Genomic DNA, 25,501 nt, shown 5'->3' on the forward strand with positions numbered 1-25,501 from the left:
AAAATGAGAAATCGCTGGTCAAATTTTAACCCGTATAACTTCCTAGCAAAAAAAAATGTTGTTTCCAAAATTGTGCTGATGTAAAGTAGACATGTGAATAATGTTATTTGTTAACTATTTTGTGTCACATAACTCTCTCGTTTAACAGAATAAAAATTCAAAATTTGAAAATTGTGAAATTTTCAAAATTTTAGCCAAATTTCCATTTTTTTTAACAAAAACACAAAAATTATCGACCTAAATTTACCACTACCATGAAGCTCAATATGTCACGAAAAAACAATCTCAAAACCGCTAGGATTCGTTGAAGCGTTCCTGAGTTATTACCTCATAAAGGGACACTGGTCAGAATTGCAAAAATGGCCAGGTCATTAAGGTCAAAATAGGCTGGGTCATGTAGGGGTTAAATGAATAAAACATTCTACTAAGCTCCTTCTGCTCTGTAGATTGCTGCCTGCATATAGGACTGAATTTCCATCCTTTAAGTAAATAAGGGAAGGTGGACAGCACACATTTGTGGCTCTGTTGGGGCTTCCGTCTGTAGTCATGTAAACCTTGATTTGGACAGAACCCACATCAAAGTCACAGTGCTTTCTGTCCTCTATTGAAGCAGAATCCTTTTTTTGTGTGTCAAAGACATCTCTACAAAAGTGCCTGTCTTCCTCATAGTGAACAGCTTGATGGGCTAAATCCGGTACGTGAACATATACCAATGCAACTGCATAGCTGAATAATGGATACTCGGTTGTCAGACTGCAGAGCACTCACGAGAGCGGACATTAGTCTGCACCTCTTTAGACTTCTGATTTTTCAATTAGCCCTGTGTATATAATTCAAACATACAATATAGAATTATATTGATCGTGCAGGTTACATGTCCCCAGCATAGAGGTAGGTCTAACTACTGTATAGATTCAACCGCTTGTACAAGGCCAATATAATTTTTTCCCAAGCCAAAGACTGAAAGGAGGGTGGGAAGCCCAAATTAAGTACAAATTCAACATACTGAATGAGAATCAGATTTTCTAAATGCAATGTACACAAGCTGGATAAAAGTTGATCATTTTAGAAAAATCAGTGAAAAAAACAGCATCATAATCAGAATGTCAGACCTTACAATCTTTCATGAGTATATGCAAGCCAAAACGAAGAGTGGCTCCAAAACCACTGAAGAGCTGTGTAGGTTCCACTGATCATTTTTGCCTACAAATGCTGTCATGTGAACAAAAACAAACACATGGATATGCAGATAATTCATAAAAATATCTCCAGTCTCAAGAACAAAGACTTAGAACGGCAAAGTATAAATGAAATGTCCTCCAAAAATGTCATTTAAAAATATTACATTAGCTTTAAAAAAACAAAACACACTTTACAGAGTTACGTAGATGTACTTTCTCAGATCACAAACCCTACTGCCATATGTCCAACCTATGAAATTGAACGTCACATTTCTAAGTGCTTCGTTTAGAATCTTTATTACAAAAGAACATTTTTTGGTCTTTTTTAATATACAGTTAGTGGCAATAGTGAAACCAGTGGCTATATTGGAAATGTCTCCAAAGTACTAGTTATTAAACGTCTCAATACCGGATTCTTTTTTTGGGTTCACGATTAATATAACGATTTTTAGGGGCCATTTGTATAATTTCTGACATTATTGGAAATAGGAACTCTTGGTGTGTAGGCTTGTATAGAGCTTTAACAAGCTTTTGTCTCTGAGCTTTGAGAAGTGTTCTTCCTTGTGAATATTTTTCTGAAGCCATTCTAACCTGCTGTTGGACACTCTGCACATTATGGTTGTGATACAGTGCAGAAAGTTGTGTGCGGGCAATTATGCCATCCGTCAAGAGGCGTTTTTTCTTAGAACGGTATTTGCGAATGGCACTGCGGAAAACCTCAAGCTCTCTGCTATGGGAAAAGTATGACAAATGCTGTAGGTCTTTGTGCAGGTTCCTGTTCAAAACAACTTCTGCTACTTCACTGTGAACTATGCTACCTTCCTCAAGCCATTTCTTTGGACCAAATGTAGATGTAACCACGGGGACGTGACTACAACTATTGTAACAGTCACTGCCTTCCCACGAATGCCTATTAACAATGTGGAATAAAATAGAGTTCCATTTGTCAGTTAGAAGAGAATGCTCCTCATTGCAGGTACTTGCGCTCCACCACAGGTGGTTTCTAGCAGCGCCAATCCACTTGCCTAGCTCTTCACAGTCTTTTTTTCGACTAACCTTGCTCAATTTGTTGCCGATTGATTTTGAAAGCTGCCATATATCATATTGATGTATGATGTTAGGATAGTGTGTCTTGATCATTTTTCGAATGCCTAATTGCTTTTCCGTGCATACAATTTTTATGTTTAATTGCTTTTTAACTAGACCTCTTAGAGCTTGTTTGCATGCTTCTGTTTTCAAACCAAGAGAAGAGTTTCCGGCAGAAAGCTGTTCCACATGGAATGATACAACTTTTTTGCTATTGACGTCCAGCAGTGTGTAGATGCCATGTTTAGTCAAGTGCCCCAGACGATCACACTGGCCATCCCCAGCCAGACAGAGAGGGGTTTTCTTCAGATTGTCAACAACAGCATTTTGCTCTAATATCCATTGATTATTAATAACAGGAAAGAGATGATAAGTTTGATTTTTCAAGTATGTTGACTTATCTATGCACAGAAGTCCCAAGATATGAAAAACGTGTCTGACCTTCACATAGGTTAATCCACTGAACAGAATAGCAGCAGATAGTAAAAGATTGCCTGCTGGTATTCCTCCAGTTTGTGGCTGACTTTCCCACAATTTATAGTTATGATTCCCACAAGAAACATGAACAGTTATGAAAGTACCATTTATTTCTTTCCAAATTTTAACAATCGGTCGATCACAACCTTGCTCTCCTCTGCATGGCATTGACAAGATTAGTTTATCTAAGCAGCTTTCAAAAACTAGAAATTTGCGGTCCTTTACAGGATCACTGCATATGGAGTGAGTCTCTTCCGCCCGAAGTTTTAGATCAAGCAAATCAGTAGGCGATAATTCCATTTCTGGGGGATTTTGGGGAGGAAAAGAAAGCCGAAATGAGGACTCAAACTCATGTTTTGGACTGTCACTGCTGCTGTCACTGTCTTTAACCATTACACTGTCGAGACTGTCCTCACTGTCTGTTATTGTTTCAATCAACTGATGTTTAGCTGAAGTACTAAGTAGAGACAGTGTCTTTAATTTCTTTTCAGAAAGTCGCCTACATTGAGTTTTTTTGTGGTATTTCTTAAACTTTGTTTCAGTTGATACAGTTCTCTTTCCCCATCTTGGATCGGTTTGTGTTGAGCGTAGTTTTCTTCCCATTGGTTCTGTTACTATTCCTTTCTCATCGGTCTTTGGCTTTTCTTCAAAGACATGGCCACATGTGGGGCAGATTTCACCATGAGTAAACTGGTAATCCAAGTATGAGCCTTCATATTCGTCATCAATTCTTTTCCTTTTACCAGATGGTAAAAGGATGCACGTTTCATTAGAGGTTGATGGCGCATCAAAGACAGTTGGTATAGCATCTTTACGCAAACTTTTACGGAAACCTTCAGACTGTGTGTAGCAGTACTCTCTGAAGTGTTTGGAGCACATTCTATAAGTATCATATTTTTTTCCTTCAATAATTTTATCTGTGAAGGCATCAATGTCCCCAAAGTCTTGGCCTGTCTCTATAAGCCATCTTTTTATCATCTCCCTTTCTTTTGGGAACACATGCAAAATGACTCCTTCCTCCTTTCTTCTTCCTCCAGAAAAACAGCCCTGCACAACACAAGAAGGCATTGTATCTGAAAAAAAATATATATATAAAAAAAATTAAACTTATGACAAAATGTTGATTATTAAACAACAAACGTCTTGACAATATACAAGAGCCACACATGGTCTTTTTGTGATTTCTGTACAGGCAGCTGGTTATGTGCTTTACAGCATTTGCGCAAAAACGTGCATGCTGTCAGAATTCACCGGCACTGCCGGTGATAGCACATGGTCACGTGACCAAGTATGCTATTTTCATGCATACAGTCATGCATTTTAAAATACCCATTTAATAAGCTATTGATTTCAAATTTAGAAAACCTTTTCCGATGCACTTATCCTGCCTCGGGAGCAGCAACATTTCTCCACACTTCACATTCTGAGCTCATCTGCAGTTCTATAGCATTTGTGAAAAAGTATAAAAAGGTACTCTGCCAATCAAAAAGATGGACTCAAAAATAGACCCTATTACAAGTAAATAAGGTCTGCAGGGACCGATGGGTGTCCATAACTTGACGGATTTAGAATGCTGCGTCATGTTATCAGTATACAGTACAAACCATGATAGTATTGTTTAATGCTCATAGCTTGATAGTCAATGTGGGTCCTATCACCTGCCTTCATACCAGGACTTGCACTTGTAATACACTAGCCTCAAACTGGCCCAAGGCGATCATCACACAGGTGTAATATAGCTGCAAGACAAGTACAGACTCAACTTCAAAACCAGTGATCGGGCAGGGGCTTGTGGCTGTAACAGAACACACTACTCACCACTTCAATCCAGCACTTTAGCACTGGCTATGACATACAGTTTTTCTGGCAAGCTGTCCCTTTAGTGGTTACATACCATACTTCAGGTACATAACTGAACCTTAGTGTAAGGTCACCTTATTCCCGCTGCTCCCCTAAATATTTATTTTTTTTAATTTGCCATACGGTTCCAGAGATATGGGCCTAATTATATAGTGCTAATTTTTATTGTCTAAACAAAGGGGGAAAAGATCACAGGATTTCCTGCGGGCGCGTCTTTAGGCTGCTTTTCTTTATTACCCTCAGAGCATCATCTTATTAGTAAAGACCATAAAAATTAGCAATAAATAGAAAGGCCCACATCTTTAGAACCGCATGAAAGATTCACAAGAAAATAAGAAAGGGTGCTATACTTAGGGAAGCAAGAATAAGGCTATGCGCACACCTTGCGGTTTGGGGTGCAGAGTTTTCTGCACAAAATCCTCCTGGCAGAAAACGCAGGTGCAGATTTGATGCGTTTTTTTATGCGGATTTGATACATTTTTTACCCCTACGGATTTTTATAATGGAAGGGTGCAGAAACGCTGCAGATCTGCACAAAGGAAGTGACATGCTCCTTCTTTTGATCCGCAGCGTTTTCCATGCAGAATTTTCCGCACCATTAGCCCAGCATTTTATTTTTCCTATTGATTTACATTGTACTGTAAATCACTTTGCGGATCTGCAGCGTTTCTGCGCAGAAAAAAACGCTGCTGATCCGCAGTAAATCCGCATCATGTGTACATAGCCTAAAACAAGAGCAAAAACTGGCCACTCGTGACAGGTAGTCTTTCTGTAAAGACAGCACATTCAGGTGCTCCTCACAAAATTAGAATATCAAAAAGTTAATTTATTCCAGTTCTTCAATACAAAAAGTGAAACTCATTATATAGAGTCATTACAGAGTGATCTGTTTCAAGTATTTATTTCTGTTCATGTTTATGATTATGGCTTACGTCCAATGAAAACCCAAAAGTCATTTTCTCAGTAAATTAGAATTATTAACAAATAAAACGCCTACAAAGGCTTCCTAAGCGTTTATAAAGGTCCCTTATTCGGTTTCAGTAGGCTGACTTGACAGATGTCCAGAAGGCAGTCATTAACACTCCACAAGGAGGATAAGGCTACTTTCACGTTAGCGTCGGATTCGGCCCGTCGCAGTGCGTCGGGCCAAGATTCCGACGCTAGCGTTTGAAGCGCCGCACAATGGGTGCAGCGGATGCATTTCTCCGGCGCATCCGTTGCCCCATTGTGAGGTGGGGGCGGAGTTCCGGCCGCGCATGCGCGGTCGGAAAAAGCGGTCCGTCGGCAGCAAAAAACGTTACATTTAACGTTTTTTGCTCCCGGCGGTCCGCCACAACACGGCGCAACCGTCGCACGACGGTTGCGACGTGTGTCAATGCGTCGGTAATGTTACTCTATGGGGCAAAAACGCATCCTGCAAACAACTTTGCAGGATGCGTTTTTTCACCTAAACGACGCATTGCGACGTATTGAAAACAACGCTAGTGTGAAAGTAGCCTTAGCCACAAAAGGTCATTACTAAAGAAGCTGGCTGTTCACAGAGTGCTGTATCCTAGCATATTAATGGAAAATTGAGTGGAAGGAAAAAGTGTGGCAGAAAAAGGTGCACAAGCAACCAGGATAACCGTAGCCTTGAAAAGATTGTTAAGAAATGGCCATTCAAAAATTTGGGGGAGATGCACAAGGAGTGGACTGCTGCTGGAGTCATTGCTCCAGAAGCCACCACACACAGACGTATCCAGGACATGGGCTACAAGTGTCGCATTCTTTGTGTCAAGCCACTCATGACCACTAGACAATGCCAGAAGTGTCTTACCTGGGCCAAGAAGAAAAAGAACTGGACTGTTGCTCAGTGGTCCAAGGTGTTTTTTTCAGCTTAAAGTAAATTTTGCATTTCATTTGGAAATCAAGGTCCCAGAGTCTGGAGGAAGACTGGACAGGCACACAATCCAAGCTGCTTGAGGTCTAGTGTGAAGTTTCCACAATCAGTGATGGTTTGGGGAGCCATGTCCTCTGCTGGTGTAGGTAAACTGTTTTATCAAGACCAAAGTCAGCGCAGCCGTCGCCCAAGGAATGTTAGAGCACTTCATGCTTTCCTCTGCTGACAAGCCTTTTGGAGATGGAAATTTCATTCTCCAACAGGACTTGGCACCTGTCCACACTGCCAAAAGTACCAATACCTGGTGTACAAACAACAGTATCACTGTGCTTGATTGTCCAGCAAACTCACCTGACCTTTAGGGTATGTGTCCACGTTCAGGATTGCATCAGGATTTGGTCAGGATTTTATGTCAGTATTTGTAAGCCAAAACCAGGAGTGGGTGATAAATACAGAAGTGGTGCATATGTTTCTATTATACTTTTCCTCTAATTGTTCCACTCCTGGTTTTGGCTTACAAATACTGATGTAAAATACTGACCAAATCCTGATGCAATCCTGAACGTGGACACATACCCTTAGGGTATGTGCACACGTCAGGATTTCTTGCAGATGTGCACACGTCAGGATTTCTTGCAGAAATTTCCTGAAGAAAACCGGAAATTTTCTGCAAGAAATCAGCATTTTTTTTTGCGTTTGTTTCCCGTTTTTTTTTTAAGCATTTTGCAAGCAAAACTAGCTTGCAGAATGCTAAAGTTTTCCAAGCGATCTGTAGCATCGCTTGGAAAACTGACTGACAGGTTGGTCACACTTGTCAAACATAGTGTTTGACAAGTGTGACCAACTTTTTACTATAGATGCTGCCTATGCAGCATCAATAGTAAAAGATACAATGTTTAAAAATAATTAAAAAAATGGTTATACTTACCTGCAGACAGCTGATCTCCTCAGCGGCGTCCGTTCCTATAGATGGTATGTGTGTGCAGGACCTTCGATGACGTCGTGGTCACATGAGCGGTCACGCGACCAATCACAAGACGGCGACGTCATCACAGGTCTTCACACAGAGCATCTATAGGAATGGGAGAGAGAGAGCATGCACCGATGAGAGGCGGGAAGACTCCGAGGCCATCAGAGGTGAGTATATCACTATTTTTTATTTTAATTCTTTTTTTCTTTTTTTTACCAATTATATGGTGCCCAGTCTGTGGAGAAGAGTCTCCTCTCCTCCACCCTGGGTACCAACCGCACATAATCTGCTTACTTCCCGCATGGTGTGCACAGCCCCATGCGGAAAGTAAGTAGATCAATGCATTCCTAGGTGTGCGGAATCCCTGCAATTCCGCAAATTTAATGAACATGTTGCTTTTTTTCCGCAATGCGATTTTTTCGCGGAAAAAAAAGCAACATTTGCACAAGAAATGCGGAATAGACTGTAAATAATAGGATGCATATGTAAGCGTTTTTTTCACGTTTTTATAGCGAAAAATACTGAACGTGTGCACATGGCCTTACCCCATAGACGGTATTGTCAAGAGGAAGATGAGACACCAGACCCAACAATGCAGACGAGCTGAAGGCTGATATCAAAGCAAATTGGGCTTCCATAACACCTCAGCAGAGCCACAGGCTCATCGCCTCCATGCCACGGTGCATTGATGCAGTAATTGATGCAAAAGGAACCCCGACCAAGTATTGAGTGCATTTACTGAACATACATTTCAGTAGGCTAACATTTTGGATTTTAAAATAATTTTTCAAGCTGATGTTATAAAGAATTCTAATTTACTGAGAAATTGACTTTTGGGTTTTCATTGGCTGTAATCCATAATCATCAATATTAATGAAATAAACACTTGAAATAGATCACTCGGTTTGTAATGACTATATATGAGTTTCACTTTTTGTATTGAATTACTGAAATAAATTAACATTTTGATGATCTTCTAATTTTGTGAGAAACACCTGTAATTGCTTACCAGACCTCTGCTGCATAAGTTGCTGGAAGCGTCTCAGACTGTCAGGGATGGCTTAAATATCTGCCCTTCATGGGTGGAGATGAGGATGGAATGGAGTGAATCATGGGTTTTGTATTCATTTTTATGCAAATTATCTTTTTAAAGAGGAAGAGGACAGGAACTCTAGTGCCACCTATAGGAAATAGCAATCTTAAAAGTCAATATCGACTCCAACGAGCCTTGTCACATGGTGAGGCTTCTAACCAGGATTCAAGGGTAACGTTTCTCCTTGCGGAGTGTGACATGTCAAACCTGACATGCCAAGGTGAGGAGACATACGCCGCAATGCTCCTCTGGGAGATATGTAAATTGTCTCTTTAGAGAGAAGAGGACTAGAACTCTAGTGCCACCTATTGGAAGCAGCATTTTGGTTTGTGCTTTTATCCCAAGTTATGCGACAAAGCTCGTTAAAGAGTCAATACTGACTTTTAGGATTGCTACTTCTTATAGGTGGCACTAGAGTTCTAGTCCTCTTCCTCTCTGAAGAGACAATTTGCACATTTTCCAGAGGAGAATTGCGGCGTAAAAGTCTCCTCACCTTTGCATGTCATGTTCACTATCCGCAAGGAGAAAAGTTACCCCTTGGATCCTGTATTAGTTTTTAAAAATTGGACCACCTTTCTACAGTGTTCCTCCAGATAGAACCACCAATAGCACCAACGCACAATACTGTTAAGGCTTCTTTCACACTTCCTTCATTTGGCCAACGTCGCAATGCTTCATTTTGGAGAAAAAACGCATCCTACAAAGTTGCCCATAGGATGCGTTTTTTTCTCCATAGACTTGCATTAGCGAAGTATGGCCATACGTTGCATGCGTCGTCCACTGGATGCGTCGAGTTTTGGCGGACCTTCGTCTTGGAAAAACGTTCAAGGGAACGTTTTTCCGTACGTCGCATCCAGTGTTTCACACTGCGTATGCCCAGCAGGAAATATCGCTCCCACGATCTTTCCTGCTCGGCAACGCAGATGGAAATGTGAAAGCAAACACTTCTGTCGGTACGTCGCGCCGACGCTTCGTGACGGCCCCGTACCGACTGAAGTGTGAAAGAAGCCTTAGAATTGTCTGGTTGCCATGACAATAATAGCATCAAGCGTGTACAATTTTTTTGTCAGGTTTTGTGGGAGATTATAACAGGCGGTAAAATTTATAGTCCAGTCTAAAAGCTACATTCACACATTGCTGAGAATTTTCTGCACGAAATGGTGTGCTGAAAATCTGCTACATGCTACAGTTCCAACTAAGTAGATGAGATTTCAGAAACCTCATGTACACTCTGTACATATTTTCTGTAAGTACATTTTCCTGCAACACATTTTTTACGGGGACCTGTCACATGATTCAAGCTGCACAAACCAAAAGCAGCAGAAAATCCGAGACCGGCTGCAGTGTTTAGGGAACAGCAGAAGTGAAAGCATGGCGGATTTCTGTGCGCACTGTGCAGAAAGCTGCCAATCACTGCAGTCCCTGGGGTTATACAGAGCTCAGCACTCAGAGAGCTGGGAGAGCTGCAGCAGATAAATCAGCGATTTTATCAAAACTACCATGAGCAAGTGATACATCACTGGAATCACAATCTCTACCACTACACCATGCTGCTCCACATGAAGTCCAAAAACTTGGTGACAGATGCCTGGATGGGCTTCAAACAAAGAATGGTGGCAATCTCGTCTTCCAGGGCTCCTGTGAATACAGTGAATGGAGCTCCGAAGGTTTCCGCTAGTTGTGGAAGTGATACCTGCTATGATTGGATGGTGACTAAAAGTGCGCGCCACTAGATATTTCTCTGGTAACATGCTCTACTGGTCACCTGACCATTACCACCAGTCTTAGGCTACTTTCACACTAGCGTCGGAATCTTCCCGTCGCAATGCGTCGGGCGGAGATTCCGACGCTAGCGTTTGATGCGCCGCACAACGGGTGCAGTGGATGCATTTCTTCGGCGCATCCGCTGCCCCATTGTGAGGTGCGGGGAGGTGGGGGCGGAGTTCCGGCCGCGCATGCGTGGTCGGAAAAAGCGGTCCGTCGGCAGGAAAAAACGTTACATTTAACGTTTTTTGCTCCCGGCGGTCTGCCACAACACGGCGCAACCGTCGCACGACGGTTGCGACGTGTGGCAATGCGTCGCTAATGTTAATCTATGGGGCAAAAACGCATCCTGCAAACAACTTTGCAGGATGCGTTTTTTGCCATAAACGACACATTGCAAAAAACACCAGTGTGAAAGTAGCCTTAGACTGCAATGGTTCTTTGCCTTCCAAGTCTCATCTGGAGCGGACACAGACCTCCTGAGTGGCCCGCTTTGGATCTACAAGGGCCCTGAAGGCGAGTTGGACACAGTTCTTAAAGGGAACCTGTCACCCCGAAAATCGCGGGTGAGGTAAGCCCACCGGCATCAGGGGCTTATCTGCAGCATTCTGTAATGCTGTAGATAATCCCCCGATGTTACCTGAAAAAGGAGAAAAAGACGTTATATTATACTCACCCAGGGGCGGTCCCGCTGCTGGTCAGGTCGGATGGGTGTCTCTGGTCCGCTGCGGCGCCTCCCATCTTCATTACAAGACATCCTCTTCTGATCTTCAGCCACGGCTCCGGCACAGGCGTACTTTTCTCTACCATGTTGAGGGCAGAACAAAGTACTGCAGTGCTCAGGCGCCGGGCCTCTGACCTTTCCGGCGCCTGCGCACTGCAGTACTATCCTCTGCCCTCAAGAGGGCAGAGCAAAGTACGCCTGCGCCGGAGCCGTGGCTGAAGATCAGAAGAGGACGCCTTGGAATGAAGATAGGAGGCGCCGCAGCGGACCAGAGACGCCCATCCGACCGGACCAGCAGCGGGACTGCCCCTGGGTGAGTGTAATCTAACGTCTTTTTCTCCTTTTTCAGGTAACATTGGGGGCTTATCTACAGCATTACAGAATGCTGCAGATAAGCCCCTGATGCCGGTGGGCTTACCTCACCCGCGATTTTCGGGGTGACAGGTTCCCTTTAATTGTAGGCCCATCCACACCTTCATTTTTAAAGCAACGTCGGACCAATCCTTTAAAGGGTTTAACTCATTCTCATTCCCTAGATTTGTCCCCGTTAAAATAAATGTCTAAACTCACCTCAAGTACCTGCGCCGTTCCAGTGGCCCGTGCGTTCCCTACTCTCACGTGAGGTTGTTCCATCACGTTGGCCCAATCAGCGCTGGTGTCACTGTCCCTACCTTCAGACAAATAAATCAAGAATAAAACGGCGGCCGCCTGCGGCTCTGACTTCCTATTGATTTTCTGTAAAGCCAAAGGTGGGGACAGTGATGACAGCCCTGAGTGGGCGCAGAGCTCATGAGAGCAGGAAACGCAAGTGCCGACACCGCTGGAACAGCGCCCAAGGAGAGTATAGGACCAAAGATGAGGAATGAGTAGGGTGGACAACCCCTATAATTCTGCGACAGGATCCCTTTCAGAGGATTCTATAGATTTCACCCTTTGCCATGGAAAGCGCGACAAAATCTGCATAGAACATGTGCAAATAAGCTGCAATGTGTGAACTTAGCCTTAGACCACTGGGTGGGATTCTTCTTTCCTCACAGAATCCATGAAAAATGAATAATGATTTTACAGAGGGGCTTGGGCAACTTTGTGTCCTGCTTGGGACTCAGCACCACCATCACCTCAGAGTCGGCTCTGTCCGTTTAGTCTATGCATTTAACCCTTTGCACAGTCACTGGCGAGAACTGATCACATTTAACCCCTGAGTCTCTGTCAGGTTTCCCCCTCCATTATGTACAGCCCTGCTCACTGCTTGCCCGTCTTCCTCACGCGAGTTCCCCCCAAAAAATGTGAGGCGAAAACTTACAGCAAACCGAAGAACCGACAGAACAACGAAGGTGGAGGACGGTCTCCGAGAAAGGCGGGAGGAAGACTTGGAGCTGTGGAGGCGCAATAATGGAGAGCCGCACACGAGGAAGAGGGAGCCCAGAACTAAGAGCGGAAGGGGAGGCCGCGGAAGGAGGGGGAAGGGAGCCATTGCTTGCGGCAGGAAGTGATGGGACCTCCGTATACAGGCACACACTGCTCGGTATACGGAGTCTTTGTGGAAACGTTCACAATGGCCATATTCAGGGGAAGTCATGAGAGGAATGAGTCATGGAGGAGCAGAAGACGTAATCCTCTCACTTTCCACCATGTACTCGATGTAGGGAAGATGCTTCTTATGGATAGGTTTATTACCTCAGGCTTAGTGTTTACCACACCCATAAGCCTCCATTACAGTCCTAAGCCTCCGTTAGGTCTCCTTTCTTCAGGGACGGACTAAACTGCATATTGGGATGATGGGCTGCAATACTAGACTCCACCACTAGATGGCAGCACATTTTACAAATGCAGCCCAGGAAATGACTTCTTGTAATATAGCAAGAAGGGAATTCAATGGAAATACTTAAATGAATCAGAACATCCACAGGGCTGGATTAAAGATTAATAATAGAACCAGGGAAAAAAAGATTGTAACTATATGGGATTATGTGTAGAATATCGGGTTACACACGCCTGGTGATATATCTCATCAACATCTCATAGGAATATGGGTATATCTATTGTTCTGTATGGGGATTATGGGTGAAATATCACAAATACACATGCCCAGGAACATACTTCATCTACTTCTGATAGGAATATGGGTATATCTATTGATCTGTATGGGGATTATGGGTGAAATATCACAAATACACATGCCCAGGAACATACTTCATCTACTTCTGATAGGAATATGGGTATATCTATTGATCTGTATGGGGATTATGGGTGAAATATCACAAATACACATGCCCAGGAACATACTTCATCTACTTCTGCTAGGAATATGGGTATAATGGTTCTTTGTGGGTATTATAGGTGATATATCATTAATACACATGCCCAGTGTCATATTCGATCAATTCCTGGTAAGGGACACGTATGTGTGACGCCCAGGAGACCGGGATACCCAGCACCGGACCAATGGAGTCTGTCTCTTGAGGGGGATGTCACGGGTGGCTTGACCCGGTGCTGTGGCCTCAGGCAATGCACAGTATAAGGGGTATCATGAGGGGACAGGCACTTACTTGATCAGCAGCAGGTTCTCCCAGCGGTGACGATCCCGATCCTGGATAGATGGCTATTGTTCAAATGAAAGACTGAGGCACTGAAACGTTTAACCAGTTTACTTTAACATAAAAGGATTTACAACCAGTCCTGTCACCGGAGTCTGTATGGGAACTCTGAGTTACTTTGACCCTGCCGGGGTCTTCGCCTCTTATTGTGCGCAATTTCTGTGTGGCCCTGTTGATGTATGTGAACTGGCTGCCGGCCCAATCTGTCCCCTCCGGGTCCTGGTTCGACGGGCAACCCGAGTCCTTTTATCGGCTTACCCCCTCCAGGAGTACCGCTGAACTCTGTGTCTGTTGCTGCGTCCGGCCCTAGTGAAGCTGATATCGCCTCACGTTTTTCCGGTTGCTGTATTATATATAATGAATACAGCCACGGATCCGGTATCCGTCTTTGCGCCTGTTCTGGGTAGTGATTAATGCTACCCGGTTCTCACAATGTCCTTTTTCTCTATCCCTCTTCTCCTCAGGCCGGTGATTTAGGCCTGGTAACAGTCACAGGGCTGTTAGAGATTCAACTGTATGACCTCTCACTTTCAGCTCCTTAGCCCAACTGCCAGTTCTTCTCTCAGACCAGAATGGATCAAGGGGAGTCTCTGGAGCTCCCCCTTCTGGCCGGAGGTGGTAGTGCAGTCTTGCTATTTTAGTATTTGCATTTACTGTCGGTAACTATTTTTGTGGCAAATACCCCTAGGGGTGCCACATTCCCCCTTAGTTAAGAACAGTACTCCGGGACTGTGGGACAATAACATTTTGAAATAACAATTAATATGTACAGAGTCTTAAAAATGAAAAGTTACAAAAACCACTCAAGGAAACAAAAATATAGTTCTGTAAAAAGTCACTTCAAATAGCGTCCATTAATACAGTTCTATCCTTGAAGGTATTAGGAAAGGCACTGTACTTAGTGTCCAGGAATTTAGTTCCATTTTTCCAACGGAGTTATCAATATAAAGCCTAAAGAAAGTTCAAAAAGAGCAAAAAGCAAAGTTCAAAAAGCAGTCTTTCCGGAGCTTTGATTTAGTGCCTCCGGGCTGATAAAAAGTTCAAGAATATGCAAGAAGTTCATACAGACAAGTCTCTGTAGGCACTGGGCTTAAACGTTGCAGACTGATAACAATGACTATACTACATTTTCTGTTTAACTATAGACGGCATAACATATATACAATTCACATTATGAGCTTTATAGTTGGTAATCTGCATACCTGGCCGGTAATTGACCCTGGGTACTACGCTGTGATCTACGTAATAGCGGTGTCTCTTCATGTGGTGTACTACTGTCTACTGCGGATGTAGTATCTGCCCGCTCTGCTAAAGATAATTCCACGACTATGGAGTTGGCAAGTCCACCGTGAATGGGATTACTCTGACCAGGAATCTGTTCTTCCTGGCCTGGAACCTCCTGTAGTACGGGACCAGCCTCTTCCTGTCTTGGGACTTCTGGTATTGGGTTCGGTGTTGGGTAAAAGGCCACCATGGGAACCACTACTGCACCATGGTATGTTAGTAGGGTTTTGGGAAAGTCTCCTATACAGGTGTGATACACTTCCTCTTCTTTTTCCTTTACTGGTTGAACCTGTATGGGTTGAATAACTTCTGGTTCTGGCTGGACAACGTCTGGCTCTTTCAATGCTTCCGGACACAATTTAAGATTGTCTCTTGACACTAGTACAGATGTTAAGCCTCCGTTTTTGCTAATGAGACACATTTTAGGATTATCCACTCTTGTTGGTAAAACTGTGTAGGGTACGGCTTCCCACTGATTGTCCAGTTTATTGGTTCGACGATTTCTCTTGAGCACTTGGTCACCCGGTCTTAATGGGGTCGCTAGAGCATTCTGGTTGAAAGTTCGCTCTTGTCTTTCTCTAGTTTGCTGAAGGCTTCTTTCCACACTCTCTTGCACTTGGCGATACTGCTTTTGCCGTATGATATCCCAATTGGAGTCTTGAACTTCTGCGTCTGGTTTCAGAATTCCCATTTCTAGATCGATTGGTAATTGGCCGGGTCTTGCACGCATAAGGTAAGCTGGGGTGCAGTTGGTGGAGCTCACCGGGACATGATTATACAGATCCACCAAGTCAGGCAATTTCTCTGGCCATTGATTCCTTTCTGTCTCAGGTAAAGTCTTTAGTAGGTCTATTACAATATGGTTCATCTTCTCGCATAAGCCGTTTGTTTGTGGATGATAGGCCGTCGTCCGGATCTTTTTGCAACCATACATATTACAGAATTCTCTGAAGATCTCTGATTCAAAGGCTGTACCTTGGTCGGTGAGAACCTGTTCCGGATATCCATGGGGTCTACAAAAGTACGTTTGGAACGCTTTGGCTGCTGTTTTTGCTGTCAGATCTTTTACGGGTACTACTACCAAGAAGCGTGAATAATGGTCCACGATGGTCAAGGCATAGACATAGCCGGACCGGCTTGGTGTCAACTTCACATGGTCCATGGCTACAAGTTCAAGTGGTTGTTTGGTGATTATGGGCTGCAGTGGTGCTCTTTGGTTCTTTTGATCGTTTCTTCTGAGGTTGCACGGGCCACAATTTCTGCACCACTGTTCGATTGGTTTTCTCATCCCGACCCAATAAAATCTTTCTCTTAGAAGTACTTCTAACTTTTTCCAACCGAAGTGATCAGCACCATTATAGTAAGCTTCGAGGACCATCTTCACATCTTGTTTAGGCACAATAATCTGCCAAACCAATTCATGTGTTTTCGGATTGGTGTATCTTCTACAGAGCTTCCCTTGATACAGGAACATTTTGCCTCTCTCTTTCCAGAGTTGATGCATCTCTTCTGGGGCATCATCATCGGGATATGCACTTTGCTCAGTCAACAGTTCTTTCACCAACTTCACAGCCGGATTGCTGTCTTGGGTGTCAGCCCATCTATGGTGTGCTAACGGATTAAAATTCACCTCTTGTTGTTTCTGATAGGTACTTGACTGATGATGTTTTGCCTTGGGACGATGGAAGGCTGGTAGTTCAATTTCTTCAAGCTCCCCCGTTTCCTCTTCTACATCTCTCAAGTGTGGCATCCGGGATAGGGCATCGGCATTTCCATTCTTGCGACCTGCTCGATACTTGATTATGAAGTTGTAATTAGATAACCGGGCTATCCATCGCTGTTCTAACGCACCTAATTTGGCTGTGTCCAGGTGGGTCAACGGATTGTTGTCAGTATAGACAATAAATTCTGCAGCGGCCAGATAGTGTTTGAAACGCTCCGTCACAGCCCAAACTACTGCCAGTAGTTCCAATTTGAAGGAGCTGTAATTTTCTGAATTTCTTTCAGTAGGCCGGAGCTTTCTACTTGCAAAGGCGATGACTTTCTCCCGACCTTCTTGCTTTTGTGACAGCACCGCTCCTAGTCCCACATTACTGGCATCGGTGTAGAGGATGAAAGGTTTATGGTAATCTGGGTATGCCAGAACCTCTTCTCCGGTTAGTGCCTTCTTTAGTTGTTCAAAGGAGTCTTCCCTTTCGTCGTTCCACTGAAAAGGAGGGTTTCGGTTTGAAGGTTTCTTCGTCTGCCCTACCAAGGTGTCTTGCAAGGGTGCTGCCAACTTGGTAAATCCTTTTATAAATCTGCGATAGTAACCCACCAATCCCAGGAATTGTCTCACTTCTTTTGCGCTGGTAGGTCTTGGCCAATCCCTTATGGCGCTTATTTTCTCGGGATCTGGTGCTACTCCCTCCGAACTCACGATGTGTCCCAGGTACTGTACCTTTGGCTTGAGAAGGTGACATTTGGATGGCTTGACTTTCATGCCATACCTGGATAAGGCTTCGAACACTTCTGCCAGGTCTATTAAGTGTTGTTCGTAAGTCTTTGAGTAGACGATCACATCATCTAGGTACAGGAGGACGGTCTCGAAGTTCTTGTGTCCGAGGCAGCATTCCATCAGCCGCTGGAAGGTACCGGATGCGTTGCAGAGTCCGAATGGCATGCGATTAAATTCACATAGACCCATTGGTGTGGTGAATGACGTCTTTTCCTTATCTCTCTCAGCCACAGGGACTTGCCAATACCCGCTTGTTAAGTCTAAGGTGGAAAAATAATTAGCAGATTTCAAAGCAGTTAAGGACTCTTCTATCCTAGGCAAGGGGTAGGCGTCTTTATGGGTGATGTTATTAATCTTCCGGTAGTCTACGCACATTCTCGTGGTTCCGTCCTTTTTTTTGACAATCACTAGAGGGGCCGCCCAGGGGCTACAGCTGTCTCTTATTACCCCGGCCTGTTTCATTTCCCTCAGCATATCTTTTGCACATTGATAGTGAGCGGGCGGTATGGGTCTATATCTTTCTTTTATTGGGGGATGGTCACCTGTGGGGATTGTGGGTTCTACCCCTTCTATCCGTCCGAAGTCCAATGGGTGTTTACTGAAGACTTGTTCATATTCCGTCACTAGCCTATACACCCCTTGTTTTTGATGGGTAGGTGTTGAATTTATGCCCACGTGTAGCTGTTGGCACCAATCCTCCATTTCTCCATCTGAGCCATTGCCTTCCACCTGACAGGTTGGTTCTAAGGGCTCAATGGTTGTCATGGCATTGTTGTCAACAGTATATAGCTTTGCCATTGTAGCATACCTTGGCAAAGTGACCTCTTCCTCTCCACAGTTCAAAAGTCGTACCGGCACTCGTCCCCGGTGTACCTCGACTATCCCTCGTGCTGTGAGTATAGTGGGCCTGCTGTCGGTGTACACTGGTTCTATTAAGGCTTGATAATCTCGTCCCTTAGTACCAATGGCTGCTCTACACCATACCAGCATTTCTGTTTTTGGTGGGATTACAATAGACGTTGGATCACTTACCCTCACACTGCCGATTTCTCCACCTGCAACTTCTACCTGTTGCCTTAACATCAATACTTTTATTTCCCTCCGGAGAACTCTCTGCTGGCAGGATTGGGCAGTTTCAGCAATTTGCTGTAAGACAGAAATGACTTCGGAAAAGCAGTTCTCTAACACATTCATTCCTATCAATACAGTTGGTTCACAGTTCCGCCGGTCAACATCAACAACAATTATACCCTGTTTCTTCAGTTCTACTTTACCAATCTTTATGGTCATCTCCCTGAATCCTAGTTTCGGTACCAACTTACCATTACTGGCCCATATATCTAGTTCAACATCAGAGGGCCCTTTATCAATATCTGCATCAGCCCAGTACCTCTTATAAAGGATATACGGTATAGATGAAATCTGGGAACCTGTGTCCAGCAAAGCGTTGAGGGGAATTCCGTCCAGCACGATCGGGATAATGGGTCGTCCTCCGATGTACCTTTCGTGCCAGGGTGTTGGGCCTTGAAAGTTCATTCCTGCGAAGCGGCCCGCATTCCCAGGGGATTCCCGTTTAAATCACAATCTCGTGCAAAGTGGCCTGGCTGCTGGCAACGGCGGCAAATGGGCTGTCCATCCGGTTGGTAGCGGTCGCGGGGTCGTCCTCTCCATGTCGGGTATCTCCGGGGTCTCATCCATGGAACATCCTCTCTACAGTTTGCCAACTCCATCTTGTGTCCTCTCATCTCCTGCATGGTTTTAGCCATTGAAGCAACAACATCAGCTAAAGAGTCAAGCTTTTGTTGAAGAGCCTCATTAGTACTGGGCCCCAGGGGCTTAGCAATGGCCCCAGACATAGCTGATGTCACTGGCACTCCCTGTTGTTGAGGTGCCTCTGCCATGGGTTGCGCAGGATCCTGATCCCGAGGTGCCTCTGCCAGCTGGAGACGTATAGCGCTCTCCTTTAATTGGGCAAATGTCAATTCAGGGTTCTTAAAAACAAGCATGCTCACATGCCCCCGGTGAGAAGGGGTGTAGAGTCCCTCAATAAATTGATCTCTTAGCAGTTTATCCGCTCCGGTGTTAAAAATGGGTTCAGCCAGTGTAAGTGATTTAAGGGCTTCCTGCAGGTTTAAGGCAAAGTCTCTCACGCCCTCATTAGCTTTTTGTTTGCAATTAAAGAATCGTATTTTAGCTTTGCTGCTGGCCGTGGTTTCAAATGTAGCTTTTAATCCAGCAAATATGCGTTCAACAGTGCCTTTTAGATCAGCTGCCCATGCTGTGACTTCTCGCTTAGCATGGCCACTTAACTGCATCATCAGGAGACTAACACGCTGAACTTCACCCACAGGGAACATGTCAAAATGGGCCAGCATCTTTTCTCTGAAATCGTCAAGGGTATTAGGCTCACCTTCATACATTGGAAGCCATGGGCCACCCGGGGTATATGGCATTAGCACCGGCATGATGGGCGCCACTCCTTGCACCGCTGCGCTGCCGGACTCTCTATTGACACTCTGTCTTTCAGCTGCATTAGCGTTGCCGGGTGCTGCGGCGTCTCCGTGCTGCGACATACTGTGCCCCCTTAGTTAATCCGGACCCTTCCGGTCCTCCGCTTCCGTCGGGATAGTGTAGATTCGTTCCGCTGTGCAGCAGGATCGATTTTCCCCTTGCTCTGATGTCAGAGCGCTCAGCTTGGTGCCGCCCACAATGACACGCCCCCTGCTGCTCCCACCCACCGCGCTCTGTAATGGCGGATTCTGAAGTTTTTCAGTTAGACTGGGGCTCAGGTGATGGCGTAGCTCAATTAACAGTCTCGTGCCTAACGGTTATGAGGTGATTACCTCAGGGGATGGCGGCCATCTTTACTCCATTATAACCAATGGGGAAAAGTCACTTTCAATAGTTTTCAATGGGGAATGGATTTTTCTTTAATAAAGTCAATTTTCAAGATTTTTCATCCCAGTTTTCACAGTTTTGGGCTCCAATCACGGCACACAATACCCGGTATACGGGCTGGCTAGATCCTGTTCGTGACGCCAATTGTGACGCCCAGGAGACCGGGATACCCAGCACCGGACCAATGGAGTCTGTCTCTTGAGGGGGATGTCACGGGTGGCTTGACCCGGTGCTGTGGCCTCAGGCAATGCACAGTATAAGGGGTATCATGAGGGGACAGGCACTTACTTGATCAGCAGCAGGTTCTCCCAGCGGTGACGATCCCGATCCTGGATAGATGGCTATTGTCCAAATGAAAGACTGAGGCACTGAAACGTTTAACCAGTTTACTTTAACATAAAAGGATTTACAACCAGTCCTGTCACCGGAGTCTGTATGGGAACTCTGAGTTACTTTGACCCTGCCGGGGTCTTCGCCTCTTATTGTGCGCAATTTCTGTGTGGCCCTGCTGCTGTATGTGAACTGGCTGCCGGCCCAATCTGTCCCCTCCGGGTCCTGGTTCGACGGGCAACCCGAGTCCTTTTATCGGTTTACCCCCTCTGGGAGTACCGCTGAACTCTGTGTCTGTTGCTGCGTCCGGCCCTAGTGAAGCTGATATCGCCTCACGTTTTTCCGGTTGCTGTATTATATATAATGAATACAGCCACGGATCCGGTATCCGTCTTTGCGCCTGTTCTGGGTAGTGATTAATGCTACCTGGTTCTCACAATGTCCTTTTTCTCTATCCCTCTTCTCCTCAGGCCGGTGATTTAGGCCTGGTAACAGTCACAGGGCTGTTAGAGATTCAACTGTATGACCTCTCACTTTCAGCTCCTTAGCCCAACTGCCAGTTCTTCTCTCAGACCAGAATGGATCAAGGGGAGTCTCTGGAGCTCCCCCTTCTGGCCGGAGGTGGTAGTGCAGTCTTGCTATTTTAGTATTTGCATTTACTGTCAGTAACTATTTTTGTGGCAAATACCCCTAGGGGTGCCACATTTGTGTACAATTATTGTTTTATATGTTGATTATTGGTAAAATATGATGAAACATTTCATTAACTTCCGGTAAGAATATGGGTATATTTAGATGAAATATGTTCCTGAGCATGTGTATTTGTGATATTTCACCCATAATCCCCATACAGATCAATAGATATACCCATATTCCTATCAGAAGTAGATGAAATATGTTCCTGGGCATGTGTATTTGTGATATTTCACCCATAATCCCCATACAGAACAATAATTATACCCATATTCCTATCAGAAGTAGATGAAATATGTTCCTGAGCATGTGTATTTGTGATATTTAACCCATAATCCCCATACAGATCAATAATTATACCCATATTCCTATCAGAAGTAGATGAAATATGTTCCTGAGCATGTGTATTTGTGATATTTAACCCATAATCCCCATACAGATCAATAATTATACCCATATTCCTATCAGAAGTAGATGAAGTATGTTCCTGGGCATGTGTATTTGTGATATTTCACCCATAATCCCCATACAGATCAATAATTATACCCATATTCCTATCAGAAGTAGATGAAATATGTTCCTGGGCATGTGTATTTGTGATATTTAACCCATAATCCCCATACAGATCAATAATTATACCCATATTCCTATCAGAAGTAGATGAAATATGTTCCTGGGCATGTGTATTTGTGATATTTAACCCATAATCCCCATACAGATCAATAGATATACCCATATTCCTATCAGAAGTAGATGAAATGTGTTCCTGAGCATGTGTATTTGTGATATTTCACCCATAATCCCCATACAGAACAATAGATATACCCATATTCCTATCAGAAGTAGATGAAGTATGTTCCTGAGCATGTGTATTTGTGATATTTCACCCATAATCCCCATACAGAACAATAATTATACCCATATTCCTATCAGAAGTAGATGAAATATGTTCCTGGGCATGTGTATTTGTGATATTTCACCCATAATCCCCATACAGAACAATAATTATACCCATATTCCTATCAGAAGTAGATGAAATATGTTCCTGAGCATGTGTATTTGTGATATTTAACCCATAATCCCCATACAGATCAATAATTATACCCATATTCCTATCAGAAGTAGATGAAATATGTTCCTGGGCATGTGTATTTGTGATATTTCACCCATAATCCCCATACAGAACAATAATTATACTCATATTCCTATCAGAAGTAGATGAAGTATGTTCCTGAGCATGTGTATTTGTGATATTTCACCCATAATCCCCATACAGAACAATAATTATACTCATATTCCTATCAGAAGTAGATGAAATATGTTCCTGGGCATGTGTATTTGTGATATTTCACCCATAATCCCCATACAGAACAATAATTATACCCATATTCCTATCAGAAGTAGATGAAGTATGTTCCTGGGCATGTGTATTTGTGATATTTCACCCATAATCCCCATACAGAACAATAATTATACTCATATTCCTATCAGAAGTAGATGAAGTATGTTCCTGGACATGTGTATTTGTGATATTTCACCCATAATCCCCATACAGATCAATAATTATACCCATATTCCTATCAGAAGTAGATGAAATATGTTCCTGGGCATGTGTATTTGTGATATTTCACCCATAATCCCCATACAGAACAATAGATATACCCATATTCCTATCAGAAGTAGATGAAATATGTTCCTGGGCATGTGTATTTGTGATATTTCACCCATAATCCCCATACAGATCAATAATTATACTCATATTCCTATCAGAAGTAGATGAAGTATGTTCCTGGACATGTGTATTTGTGATATTTCACCCATAATCCCCATACAGAACAATAGTTATACCCATATTCCTATCAGAAGTAGATGAAGTATGTTCCTGAGCATGTGTATTTGTGATATTTCACCCATAATCCCCATACAGATCAATAGATATACCCATATTCCTATCAGAAGTAGATGAAGTATGTTCCTGAGCATGTGTATTTGTGATATTTCACCCATAATCCCCATACAGATCAATAATTATACCCATATTCCTATCAGAAGTAGATGAAGTATGTTCCTGGGCATGTGTATTTGTGATATTTCACCTATAATCCCCATACAGAACAATAATTATACTCATATTCCTATCAGAAGTAGATGAAGTATGTTCCTGGGCATGTGTATTTGTGATATTTCACCCATAATCCCCATACAGAACAATAATTATACCCATATTCCTATCAGAAGTAGATGAAGTATGTTCCTGGGCATGTGTATTTGTGATATTTCACCCATAATCCCCATGCAGATCAATAGATACACCCATATTCCTATCAGAAGTAGATGAAATATGTTCCTGGGCATGTGTATTTGTGATATTTCACCCATAATCCCCATAGAGATCAATAGATATACCCATATTCCTATCAGAAGTAGATGAAATATGTTCCTGGGCATGTGTATTTGTGATATTTCACCCATAATCCCCATGCAGATCAATAGATATACCCATATTCCTATGAGAAGTAGATGAAATATGTTCCTGGGCATGTGTATTTGTGATATTTCACCCATAATCCCCATACAGAACAATAGTTATACTCATATTCCCTTCTTGCTATATTACAAGAAGTCATTTCCTGGGCTGCATTTGTAAAATGTGCTGCCATCTAGTGGTGGAGTCTAGTATTGCAGCCCATCATCCCATAATCCCATAATCCCAATATGCAGTTTAGTCCGTCCCCTTTCTTCACAATTTGCTTTTCATGTATTTTATAAATGCAAATGATAAAAAAAATTCACGGTATAAAAAACACCACAGTAAGGACTTTCAATGCAAGTTTAGCTCCATAGAAAAACGAAAAAAAAAAAAAACATGACATGAAGCCCATGCTGTAATTGTAGCTATAAACTGTGGAAGATGCCGGGTGTTCGGGCTGGCGGAACGCACCGAATAAATGTAGATAGTATAGGTGCGTTCGTAGCCCGGGGTCCACCGTGCAGGAGTGGAACTTTCAGCTAGTAAATGGCGGCACTATAAGGCTTTGTGCACACGTAGGAAATGTGGTGCAGAATTTTCTGCACAAAATCCGCACCTCCTGGCAGAATATGCAGCTGTGGATTTGCCGCGGATTTTATGCAGTTTTTGCCACTGCGGATTTCTATCATGGAGGGGTGCAGAAAAGCTGCAGATCCGCACAAAAGAAGTGACATGCACTTCTTTTAAATCCGCAGCAATTCCGCACTGATTTTTCCGCACAACTTTTTTTTTTTACCAATTGATTTACATTGTACTGTAAATCACAGTGCGGATCTGCAGCGTTTCTGCGCGGAAAAATCCACTGCGGATCCAAAGCAAAACCGCATCGTGTGCACAGAGCCTATGGTGGTACTATGCCTGAACAGACACGGGTTCCGTCACCCAGTCTGTATAGGAGCGAACTCTGTTGCTTCACAGAGTCGCCGGGATTAAAAATAATGCTGTGCTCTGTTAACCTCACAGAGGATAGAAGCTCTCACTAACGGTAGCATTCAGTGGTCATACAGTCAGCAACAGCACTCAAACTACTCATCCCCGGAGGTGTCGGAATTCTAGTGGCTGTACGCCAGCCCTAAATTCACACAAACAAACTTCTCTCCGGAGGTGCCCGAATTCTAGAGGCTATACGCCATCCCTAAAATCACACAAACTCCTCTCCGGAGGTGCCGGAATTCTAAAGGCTTACACCCGACCCTGAGCACATGCTGATACAGACCATAAAGTAACAAAGCTCATACACACATGAACATAAGTTGATACTAGTGCATGGCCATGTGAACCTTTTGTAGTAGAAGCTCTCCAGGACCTTCCTTGTGGTCCTTTAGTAACCGCTACAGGATCTGAGCATGTGACCCTCGACCTCCAATGAGAGGTCATCCCTTGGGCATGCTCAGTAGAGGAAAAGCAGGACTTAGTCCCAGGAGCAAATAATGCAATGGCGGCCGACAGCACTACTGCAGCATAAAATGGTTGCTCGCCCTAACTTCACAGGACCCAAGTGGAGAGGTACATACCAACGTATTGAAGTGAAGGACAGCATCCAATCCAGGTGAAGACAAGAAACACTTTATTGTGCCATATGTGCAACGTTTCAACCTCAGGGGGTCTTTGTCAAGCATACATAATGATCAATATGAC

The 25,501-nt window shown here is 43.7% G+C and overlaps 1 protein-coding gene across 1 annotated transcript; it reads right to left on the minus strand.

Moving 5' to 3' along the window:
* Positions 1-1,327: 1,327 nt before the first annotated feature.
* LOC138670503 (uncharacterized) lies at positions 1,328-12,470 on the minus strand. The gene is made up of 2 exons (XM_069757910.1): positions 12,338-12,470; positions 1,328-3,817 (listed from the first exon to the last, which is right to left on the minus strand). The coding sequence occupies exon 2, from the start codon at positions 3,810-3,812 to the stop codon at positions 1,584-1,586; it is 2,229 nt and encodes a 742-aa protein (XP_069614011.1). The 5' UTR covers positions 3,813-3,817; positions 12,338-12,470; the 3' UTR covers positions 1,328-1,583.
* Positions 12,471-25,501: the final 13,031 nt, after the last annotated feature.

This window comes from Ranitomeya imitator, chromosome 3 (genome assembly GCF_032444005.1).
Source record: "Ranitomeya imitator isolate aRanImi1 chromosome 3, aRanImi1.pri, whole genome shotgun sequence".
NCBI classification, from domain to species: Eukaryota; Metazoa; Chordata; class Amphibia; order Anura; family Dendrobatidae; genus Ranitomeya; species Ranitomeya imitator.